We start from the raw sequence: 11,973 nt of genomic DNA, 5'->3' as shown, positions 1-11,973 counted from the left end.
CTGGAGAGATCAACTTGAAAACCTCTGAAGGACAAGGGGCTGTAAGATGGGACGCACAAAACACTGAAGACTGGAGCTTTTTAAAGGTTAACGTTAAAACAATGAACGCAAGAAGCAGAGAAAACAAGCAAATTTACACAAGCGGGTCTATGGAGGATTTGATCCATGCGGAAAATATAACAATGTGACAATAGAAGTTTCTGCAAACTTACCTTGTGTTGGATCCAAAAGGTGAGACGACTCCCATAGGTAATAGTTGATCTGTGGCCGTCACTAGCCCAAATCCCTATCTATTTTTTTTTTTAGCCTTGTCCTTTTAAAGCGATGGCCCACCAAGACACAAAACAAAGAGATTTCTGAAGAATTCATGGTGTAAATGTTTTATTTGATCTTTTTTTCTTTCTTTTTTTTGTAAGTACAGAACACTCAAATGTTGTATTTCCTTTCGTTACGAAGGTTTTAAGACAGCAAATGGTAAAAGTCACAGAGAAATGTTATATATATATTTTTAAATGTATTTATTTTCTAGCAGAGCATTACATGGCATCAACGAACACAAGAAATACAGGGAGAGACCACCACCATTTGATATAGGATTATGAAATATGAATTATTACTCGTATTCTCATCATTACTACGACTACGGCTAGCTGGTTAGTTGCTATACTGTCTTTTCTGTGAGTTCATGTGTTCTCCCTCATGTACACAAAATAAACTACAGGCAGATGGATCAGTGCTCTCACCAGAATCGTTATCCAGAGTTGTGGTGAACAGTGCTACAGAAACGTCCTTGACTCCAATCCTGGAGTCCTTCTAGAATTATTTGCATTGAATTTAACTATTTAATAAAAGACAACAATTATCAGTAAACATTTACACCTATACAAATTTAATAAAATGCTGCAATAATGAAAAAACAGTGCACAAATTCAATACGACTGTAAGAAAACAGAGAAACTATAGAATCTGAACAGTTTGCAAGTACTTATAAAATGTACACTCCGACTGTGCGTATATGACTGTAATTCCATCAAACAGCGCTAGCTTGAAAGAATTGCAGCCTTACATGTATAGTCTCTACATCCGAATCTTAAGAGTCTAGTTGTGCTGCAGCTGACTGGTTCGATATTTCTCTGGCCTTTTCAGAGTAAGTATGAACATGTAAACTGGGCCACTCAGATTTTTCTGCATATAATTACCAGCAGTATTCAAAGTGGTTATGCGTTCTCACAAGGGAGCACCAGAAATGTAATAAGCAAAATGCAGCGTTCTTTAAACCTCCAATCTGGTTAGGGACCTTGTTTTTTCTGTCTCCAGTAGCAGCTGTTTTAAGTGGGAATCTACCTTCTAAGCGCTCTGTTTTTAGATTAGGGTTTTATCACATCCTGCCTGGTCATGTGGGCATTTAAAACACCTGGTGATGTGGGCATTTAAAACACCTGGTCATGTGGGCATTTAAAACGCCTGGTGAGAACACTGTCTTCTTATACGACTAAAACAAACAAACAAAAAACAGCAATTAAATTAAATTAAATTAAATTAAATAACAATAAAAAAACTCATGTCAATTTTATTTTCTTGCAAATTTACATCCTCACATTCATGTGAACACCCTGTATCCCTCTGAAATAAAATAATATTAAAAAAACCTCTTCAGAGATTACAGTGTCTCATTTTCTTTTTCGATCTCCAGACCCTTTTATGATGTTTGCAACCCTTGTTAGTGACGCTTAACTCAAATACTCAAACAACTATTACTCAAATACTGTGTTTTTTATTTTGTGTTAATACAGGACTTTCACTCTGCATTCAGGGGCTGTTCTTTAGTCCTAGCTGCCTGCCATGGACGTGTGTAACACAGGCTAGATCAGATCAAGTGTCTTTACAAGAAGTAAAGGCAGGGCCATGTGCTGAAACAAAAGGGAGCTGGCAGTTACTTCTGTAAAGAGAGTTGAGCTGTTATTGAAATGTATAGCTGTGTAGTAGATGGTGCTTGCTCCTACTCCTCTGGCCAAAAGTTTTGCATCACCCTATAGAATGAATTAATTTAGTTTCAATGAAATCTACTGAATAATTTTAACATACTGAATTACATACCGTCAACTACTATTATGGCTTCCGGTAGACTTTTGCGATATCATTTTGTAGTTTCTTTGATGACATGATGTTAAAGATCTAAATTATTACAGGCAGAAAACCAGAACTGAGGAGCGACTTGAACTCCAAGTGAAAAAAAAAACATTAACGTGTTTGAAAGAATTTGATTAATTGCAAGAAGAGCCGTAAGAGGACAGAAAAACGTAAGAGGACAGAAAAAAAAACAAACAAAATAATCTAAATGTAAATGGCAGACTCTGAATTCATATAAAGATTTCTTTTTAAATAACAATAAAATAAATACAAAATATATACATGTATTCCCCCCCCCCCCCCCAATACAGAAGCAGAAGAGGTTATCAGTATGCGATTTGACATTTCCTGATTTCAAAACAGGAAAGGCTGTCCTTCCAACACCTTTGCAATTAAGTACCAATCAATGGCAATTGAGCGTCCTGGATGATCGGCTTTTAAAACACTCAACGTAGATGTTAATCGCCACTGATTGGTACTCAATTGTGAAGGTGAGGGAAGGACGGCTTTTCTTGTTTTGAAATCACGTTAATGAATGGATTTATTTAATACCTGCCGATCGATGCTTCTGAAAGGCAATCACGAGTCTGAGCATCAGCACACCCCTAGTCTTTTCATTACAGAATAAGTTCTAACCCAACCACTGCAGTACTACTGCGAATTAGAGTGATTTAGTAAACCTGCATTGTTATGTGCCTCGTTTTGGCTTAAAGTGCTCAACAGTTCAGCACACAATACTGATTATGTTTTTCTTTTTCTAGTGACCAAACACTAAAGTTTGCCTCCGTTTAAAACGCAGAACAAAGATCTGCATTCATAAATAAACAAAAAAGGGGGTTCTTGCAAGTACCCTGTTTACCATAAAACTGACCCTTTCGATGAAAAAAAATATATATATTAAAAAAGAAAGATGGTACTGGAATTGAACCCAGGTCCGCTTGGAGCAGAAGCTTTGCCAAATGAGCACATGTATTCTTGGTGAACAATTTCTTGAAGATGCTGCATAAAGAGCTTCAGAACAGCATTGTCACGGCAAGGAGGTCTAGACAAATCTACTATTCCTGCTCCCAGATCGGTTTACTTTTAGATCTACCTTAATCAGAAAAGTGCGCAATCCTGCTGAATCTGCACTGAACACATCAGACCGATACAGGCAAAGGCATTTAACACTACTTCAAAAGGGACTGAGCATGAATGGATCACCAATAACTTGGTAAAAATATGCATGCACAGAAGTGTTGCTACAACAAATTATGCTTATTTTGCTGTCAAAGTACTGGATCCGGGTCGGGGTCGTCCTGTTTTTCAATTCCAATTCCATTTTCTATTGTAAAATAAATTCCAATTCCAATTCCAAATTCCATTTTCTATTGTAAAATAAATTCCAATTCCAATTCCAAATTCCATTTTCTATTGTAAAATAAATTCCAATTCCAATTCCAAATTCCATTTTCTATTGTAAAATAAATTCCAATTCCAAATTCCATTTTCTATTGTAAAATACATCCCAATTTCAATTCCCTTTTAATCAACTTCCAACACATCACCGCTCCCAATTGCAGTCGCTGTTTGTTAGTCCATTAAATTGGCTTCAAATGAAAGCAGATGAACAATCACAACAATTATTATATCTCTAAAATATCAATTCCAATTGCTTTTGAAATTGGGAATTGATTTTAAAAATGATTTGGAAATGGAATTGGAATTGAACCCAACCCTGGTAGTAAATAAATAAGCAAATAAATAAACAAATATACGGGACTGGGTGGAAGCAGATCAATGTTAAAACTATTAGATGCTGATCAAACTTGCATCACGTATTACGGAAAGAAAAACGACAACACACTGTACTGTATGATGAGCATAATCTTGCCAGGCGTACAGCTTTGTATTGTATAGCTCTGCTTCGGGAATACAAAAAAACTGGAGCATGCGGTTCTGGATGCATTGTACCCAGCCCCATCCTTTAAATGCCTGGCAGTGTCATTAACCACAGTCCCTGGATTGACAATCCTGTTTTCTTAAAAACACGTTAACAGGTAAACTACCCCAGTGACACCGAACATTAGCCTCAGTCTGACATACATATTTACATCTCATATAGACCGGGGCATACAAAATAATTCAGGAGTCACCTGGACGATTTACATTCTGCGTTTTGACACTGGTAAATACTGTGAAGTTCCTTTCGATAAATCTTTCTCAGTACTGTGTTCCCCTGATCCAGAGTCTGCGGTCATTCAAACGACTGAAATGCAAGAGAGACTCTCTACTCTGTCCTCACTTGTAGAGAAGCTGGTAAACTTAATGCGATCGCACAAGCTTTACGGTACTGCCCGTCTGATTTAATGAGGCTGCTGTGTGTCTGAAGGAAGAGCGCTCCCTTCCTAACGTTTTTCAAAACGAAGGAAAAATTGCAAATGAAAACCAGGCAGGGTTTGTATTCGATAGCTAATTTCTACACAAGGACATCAGTCATTGTAATCGAGGGGTTTTTTAAAAAGTTTGAACTGTACAAGGCAAGGACAAGTGATTGTTATTTTATTATTATTATTAAAAGTGCAGGGGGGCAGCGCTGGATAACTGGGATGTTATCAGCTAGTATTCAGGTTAGTGGTCATTGCTAAGATGCACAGTAACAAATCTTACAGCAAAGATGTGGGAGCTTTCAGTTATTATTCAATACAGTGCTGTCACTATTCTCGTTTAGATGCGCTTTGTAGAAGTTTAAAGCACCCCTGTAGTCTCAATACAGCTCTCACGATCCCATCAAAGAGAATTTAAAACAGCAAGAATCTATTTAACCCTCATACCCAGTCGCTCTTTAAAATCTGTCATTTAACTCAACCTTAAAATAAAAACGGAATAGTATCCTGCACTAAGACACTGCAGCCTCACTGAATGTCTGAGACACTGCAACCTCACTGAATCTCAGACACTGCAGCCTCACTGAATGTCTGAGACACTGCAAACTCACTGAATCTCAGACACTGCAGCCTCACTGAATGTCTGAGACACTGCAACCTCACTGAATGTCTGAGACACTGCAACCTCACTGAATCTCAGACACTGCAGCCTCACTGAATCTCTGAGACACTGCAACCTCACTGAATCTCTGAGACACTGCAACCTCACTGAATCTCAGAGACACTGCAGCCTCACTGAATGTCTGAGACACTGCAACCTCACTGAATGTCTGAGACACTGCAACCTCACTGAATCTGAGACACTGCAACCTCAATGAATCTCAGAGACACTGCAGCCTCACTGAATGTCTGAGACACTGCAACCTCACTGAATCTGAGACACTGCAACCTCACTGAATCTCTGAGACACTGCAACCTCACTGAATCTGAGACACTGCAACCTCACTGAATCTGAGACACTGCAACCTCACTGAATGCCTGAGACACTGCAACCTCACTGAATGTCTGAGACACTGCAACCTCACTGAATCTGAGACACTGCAACCTCACTGAATCTCTGAGACACTGCAACCTAACTGAATCTGAGACACTGCAACCTCACTGAATCTGAGACACTGCAACCTCACTGAACCTCAGAGACACTGCAACCTCACTGAATCTGAGACACTGCAACCTCACTGAATCTGAGACACTGTAACCTCACTGAATCTGAGACACTGCAATCTTACTGAATCTGAGACACTGCAGCCTCACTGAATGTCTGAGACACTGCAACCTCACTGAATCTGAGACACTGCAACCTCACTGAATCTGAGACACTGCAACCTCACTGAATCTCTGCCTCGTTTTTCGTCCCACTGCAAGCTACATCAAGCAACTCACCGGCCTCTGTAGGGAACTTTAGCACCATCAGCAATTCACACGATTCACTGAATAGCGTTTGCACAACTTCTTGTGGAGCCAAACCCCATGGTAGCATTGCTACTTTGAAATTCTAGAATGCGGTCTGCTTTGGTTCTTCACAGCGATCTCAACGCAACCGCGCACCAATAAAACAAATCACTCCATCCAGTCAGAGGGGAAAGACAACACCGATTTAGTTTTGATTTGTTCTACATATGAATCAAACCACTGGAACTGAAAATCTTGGAAAATTATCAAAATAGGCAAATTAGTGATTGTCTAATTTAATTGATACCTAATAGGCCACACATGCGACTCATTTAAAATAATAAGAGAAAAGGAACACACAGTCACAAATGATAAAATGCAGGAGACTTTTTAGATGCATAATTAAAGCACTAAGTGGTCTAACATTAACTCCTGTTTTTCTGAAAGGGTACAAACACCTATTAAACTTGCACAAAATGAATAGCAGGCATCCATGTCATGTGACTGCAGGTCTCGTACACATTTTTAACCCATTAGGTGCCACTGCCCTCATTTGATTTCTTTGTATTTTTGGGGGTATTTTAAACTGCCTGTTATTTTTTATTTTCTCTTTAACTATCTTGTTATGATAACTTGCTCTAATTTTGTTAACTGCAAAAGTTAAGTATAATTGTAATGCATCAAATTAAATAAATGCACTTGTGTTCTGAATTAAGATTTTGTTTTTCAGTGTTACTGATGCATTGTCATCAAAATAGGAGTTAATTAAAGACTGCAGTAAATATGGGCTATATTTTTGAACAAGATAAACACACTTTGCTAATTTTACAGAACTAGAACCCGAACTGCTAAGAGATATACATGGCAAGTTCTCTTCAGCCCTCTCAAGCTGTTTCGCTTCTCATCGGCATGATTTCCTCGCCTTTCAAAAAAATAAATCGGTGTTAATTAAAGAATGGAGGAAACGCTTTGAAAATACAGCCCATAATCTCAGAAAGCAGCTTATCTGTATGAAGACTGGGTTGGAACACAAACCTGTACCGTAGCAATTTAATTCAAGTCCCACGTTCAGTGTGATCAGATCAGGATTTCTCTTGTCTTATTTATTTGTTATCGATATCATAACCACTACCCTCTAACTTTGGGTCCGTGTTGGCACAGAAAAAAAGTTTGGCTACCACTGGTATAAAGTTTATAGAAAAAAAAAAGAAAAAAGGACCCCCAAAATAACAGGATTTGGCAACAGTACGTAGTGTTGAAGTTAAATCTTAATATAATACAAGTAAGACAATTCCAAATAGGTCTGCCTTTTTTAAAGGCACAACACGCACACACACAAACGGATATATCTATATACATACTTATTTATAATCTATGTATATCAGCTATTCATATTTCGATTAAATATATTTATAAATACAGAGAGAGAGAGAGAGAGAGAGAGAGACAGAGAGAGAGAGAAATTCATTCTGTGATGAGTGTGTGGAGCAGCATTGTAAAAATGATTTTAAACTCGGCTTACTTTTTAGTGCTTAAACAGCTCCCAGGGAGTGGTTAAAAGGTTTATTTAACGGTTATTCACCCGTTCTGTAGATTCAGAAAAGCCCAACAGCACATCGTTGCCAGAGTTGCAAACAGATTATTGTAAGTGCAAGGAGAGCGATGCTCTAGAAAGAATTTAACAGGATTAACCCTTTAAGAAATGAGGACTTCGGCAGCACAGTGATAAGGGGAGCAGCGAAAATGGCACTGTGGATAATAAGAAGGGATTTCAAATCCTTACGGAAAACCACACCTTGGATGTGGGAGTGCATGGGCTAATGAAAATGTGTTGGGACAGGGAATTATCTGATGCCAGAGGAAAAGTTAGTTATTTATATTATCAAAAATAAAATAAATAAATAAATACATAAATAAAAAAAAAACTTACTGTTCAATACGTCTTTTTTTTTTCCCCCCACAGTCCCGTGTGAGTTTCCAAAAAAAAAAGTCCACAATCCTTCATCCCTTGTACCTGATCTCACTCTCCAATATAAAACTGAAACTAAAGCACTGTTTGTGGGCTACACATCTTTCCGTTCAATTTAACTCTGCATGGATTCCCCGCCCCATGCACAAACAGAAGCAGGCATCTCGTTTCACAGCAGTTTGAGCCAGCCCAGGTTTTATTATGAGTTCAGGTACACTAAACCCAGGCTCAGGTTTAAATGTTATGATGGCGTGGCATCAAATGAGTCCAGGAGATGAATGTTGTGTTGATGTTCAGTTGTGACATTGCGGGTCCTCTCCTCTCTCAGGGAATGAAGTTAAGGAAGGGGCTTTGAAGCAGCAAAGCATGCATCACTCAGTGTGCTAATCAGACACTGGGCTTCTGATTGCATGTTTTCGTTAAGCAGCATGGTGTTGCACGATTGCAAGTTTGCATGGTGGGCGGCGCAGTGAGTTGCTTCAGACATGGTTGACACACAGACAGAAACGCATCCTGTTGCAGATTTTCCAACAGCCCCCGCTCACACGTACAGTACAGTGCATGGAAGACCAGTTTTATTCGTTTACGTGGCTGACAGCAGCACACTCTCGTCTGTGGCAGTGAAAAAAAATCAAGGTCGCGTTTTATTTGAAGGGCCACTTTTTTAGTTTATTAACTGTTAACAAACGTTGTTCATTTTGAGTTATACATTAAGATCTTTATAAACTAGTGCAACAGGCAGTGTTGTGTGCTGCACTGCCGTTATGGACGCTGTTCTCGGTCGGTGAGATGAGGTTAGAAGCTCTATCACCACGAATGCAGACAAGCCCGGCTCTTCTGCACTGCAGTTAATAATAACCTGATTTAATTTGCTAAACATTACTGCAGTAACAATTTGAACCGATTTCAAGTATATGATCGACTGGGTATTGATCATCCATAGGGTTCATGTTTGCAGTTTTAACTAGCCTATTATATATTAACTAACAATTAACAGAAACATGTTTATTAGCTGTTAATAGTTAATAGGCGGCCCTTAAAATAAAACGTGACCAAAAATAATTGTGGCTACTCTGGATCAGTGTACAGTTTCCAGATTGTTAAGCTTCAGATCAATAGGACCACTCTTTGAACTGTTCGCTTGTTTGTCTCAAGCCTTTTCTGTTGCCTGGTTTGATCCTGTGAAACTCCACGCTGTAATGAGGGCACAAACTTCCCCTGCAGGTCTCCAGTGCAGTACTGTAGTGCCCGCTTTCAAGAACGGGTGGGGGCAGTTTGTCTGCTTCAGACCAAGTTGTTCCACTGCTGCTATGCTTGAATCGAGTGCTTTCGAGGTGCTACCAGACTTGAGGCTTGACTTAAAAGATTGGAGGTAAAGACTTAGAAGAAATACTGTAGGGAGGAGTGGAACGGTAGGAAGGATGGGGCAGTGTAGTGATTGCTAGGTGACGCAGTGCAGAAGTGAATTCATTTTTTTTTATTTTTTTTTTTAAATCTGGTTCCCACACCCAGAGTTTCAGATGTATTCATCTGTGCAGGACTGGACTGTGGTCACTGCAGGGGCCAGTGCAGTGTTTGTGACAGTACAGAAGTGCTTAGTTTTTGTTCCTGTCTTTTTTTGAGAAATGCAGCAACCTTTAATTCAAGGGGGGTTTAGTGTTGTGTTTTTATCATAGTTTAATAGTTGGTATGGAAGACTATACATGTGTGTGTGTGTGTGTCAATCAAATTCACATGTCGTGAAGGTTTGAAAAGTTCCTGACGGGGTGTTGACAAAAATCTCCTTTGCACACAAACACACTGCCATGTGTACATTTGGCAATAAGTTTCAGTGCTGCAAAAGCATACTGTTGCGTACAATTTGGCGTGAAAACTGCTGCAATTGCCGGCACATGTTTTCAGTATACGGTATTGTGCTCGGGGGACTTTGTGTCCTTAATTCTACGAGGGTTGCAGTGTTGTGATAAGGATTAGTCCTGGCGATTGCCACCGGTAGGTCAGTCTTTAAATGAAACAGTAATAATAATTAGAATGCTAGTAATGTGACTTGCTGGTCTCAGTTTTCCAAGTTGTTTACATTATCCCCACAGACCATGTGTGCGTACAGCTGCGCCGCAGAGGTCCTCTCCTCCTGCTCGCTGTCCGTGCTGCCATCGCTGTCCTTCCCAGGATTCTCCACGCCGCGCAGGAAGCAGGCACTGCCGGGGTTCAAAGGGTAAAGGGCGTCCTGCAGCCCACCCACCGCTAGGGGGCTGGGCAGGAGGTCCTCGTCCGAGCTCAGCGAATCGCCGTCCCTCATCACGTGATTCACGATGTGGATCCCGTCAAACGCAGTCATCGGGTCCTTGAAGCGCTGCTGGTGGCCCTTCTGAAGACGGATCTGAAGAGGAATAAAATGGGGCTTATTTTCAGGCATCTGAAGCGGACGCCTAAAATGGACACATGCCTGAAATGCGTAAAAGATGCACACACAGGGATGGAAATAAGACTCCTATTGCACTGCAATTTCACCCATTCCAGGTTTTACTAAGAGCTTGATTAGCCCCAGTGTACAGGTAACAAGCTCAGGTGTGTCTTATTAAACTCCTAGTAAAACCTGGAACGGCTCAAACAGGAGTCTTATTGTCCTCGCTGACACGTAATGTTGTAAAAGCGTATTTTAATTTTTTAATTTGTCAGCTCTGGGTACTGTAAAGCTGTGTAAGTATTGTAGGTCTCTATCTTAATTCATGTGAATCTTTTCTAAAACATTCAAATAAGCCCTGCTTTGTGTAGGGTTACCAGACGTCCCAGGAAATCTGGGACTGTCACAGTTTCAGCCTTCATTTTTTTGAAACAGTGATATTGTTAAATCGTCTCGGTTTTGCTAATTTTCTACTCACGTTTTTTTATAAAGTACAAAACTGTAGCAGTGTGCTCAGCAAGTTGACAGCACTGTAATTTATTATACAAAAACAAATAAACAAATGGATTACTTGTTTAATAATTCTGATTATGTGTGTAATAATTAATATTCTGTTCAACTTCCTGGACCATGGCTACTTAGTTTTATCTTGGAAGGGCCACCACTCAAGATAGCTTTTTAAGTTAGTCCCTATTGAGTTTTGCCATTTTTACAATCAACTTAAATTATATATAAATAAACAAGTAGCTTTCGAGTTAAAGGGAATGAAAGCAAATAATACAGAACAATGGATAAAATCGGGAAATATGCAAATTTCTGCATTACAAGCGCCAATCAAATCGTGTGAAAGTCACTGTGGCAAAGTGCCCCGCCCCTGTGTGCATTTGTGTGATCTGTGTTGTATGTTGGATGTTGCGTGTGTTAATGTTGGTGTATAGATTGGTACACGGGATATAAACGGGTCTGTGTTTCACGTGTGTTTAAAGTGTATATTTGTATTTAGGCACGGGATTGCACATCACGCACGTGCATTTAAAATATAATATGTGTGGCACGGGGTTGCACGTAATGAATTCACGTGCTGGGATTCAAGTGAGTAATTAATTAGTAATTGAATCCCAGCACAACAGTATATATAGATGCACGTCTTAGTCACTTGTGGTTGGGTGTTCGAGAGTGGAGAACGGGTGAGAGAGAAGGAGAACGTAAAGTAGTAAAGTAAAAATAATATCTAGAAGTGTTTGTACTCACCGTGTTTGTTTGTCTCTCCGTGCACCGTTTGTTTAGTGTTTAGTCCGTTTTGTTTATGTGTTTCTTTTGGCTACCAGTGCCGTGTTTTTGTGTTCCAACCTTTTATTTTCTGTTCTGTTTAATTATTAAATGCTGAGCGCAATCACGCGCTCAGCTTTACCAAAACCCCATCTCTCTGTTTATTTATTTCCTCCATCTGGTCTGACGCCACCCACTCCGGCCGTCTTTGTGACACGTGGTGTCTTCGTGGGATAGCCGCGCCTCCAAGCGTCAGACCAGGAGGGGTCTGGATTAAAAAAAAAAAAAAAAAAAAAAAAAAAAAGGATTACAAATATTGTTTTGGGGGAAAAAAACAAAACAAAAAAAAAAATCAATGGCAGAAGACGCCATCAAACTGCGGG

The 11,973-nt window shown here is 39.6% G+C and overlaps 1 protein-coding gene across 7 annotated transcripts in view; it reads right to left on the bottom strand.

The window, feature by feature from the left end:
• Positions 1-364: 364 nt before the first annotated feature.
• The window catches only part of LOC117402068 (EVI5-like protein), a 63,088-nt gene continuing 51,479 nt past the window's right edge, over positions 365-11,973 (bottom strand). For 2 of the 7 annotated variants that reach the window (XM_059008214.1, XM_059008215.1), the window contains one exon: positions 365-10,297. In XM_059008214.1, coding sequence (XP_058864197.1) covers positions 9,974-10,297 — 324 coding nt within the window. In that variant the 3' untranslated portion in view covers positions 365-9,973. The remainder of the gene's footprint in view (positions 10,298-11,973) is intronic. The other 5 variants (XR_009310730.1, XR_009310727.1, XR_009310728.1 and 2 more) reach the window with 5 other exon arrangements.

Source organism: Acipenser ruthenus, chromosome 36 (assembly GCF_902713425.1).
Source record: "Acipenser ruthenus chromosome 36, fAciRut3.2 maternal haplotype, whole genome shotgun sequence".
Lineage (NCBI taxonomy): Eukaryota > Metazoa > Chordata > Actinopteri > Acipenseriformes > Acipenseridae > Acipenser > Acipenser ruthenus.
Note: the sequence above shows the minus strand (reverse complement) of the source record. Positions and strands in the feature narration are given on the sequence as shown.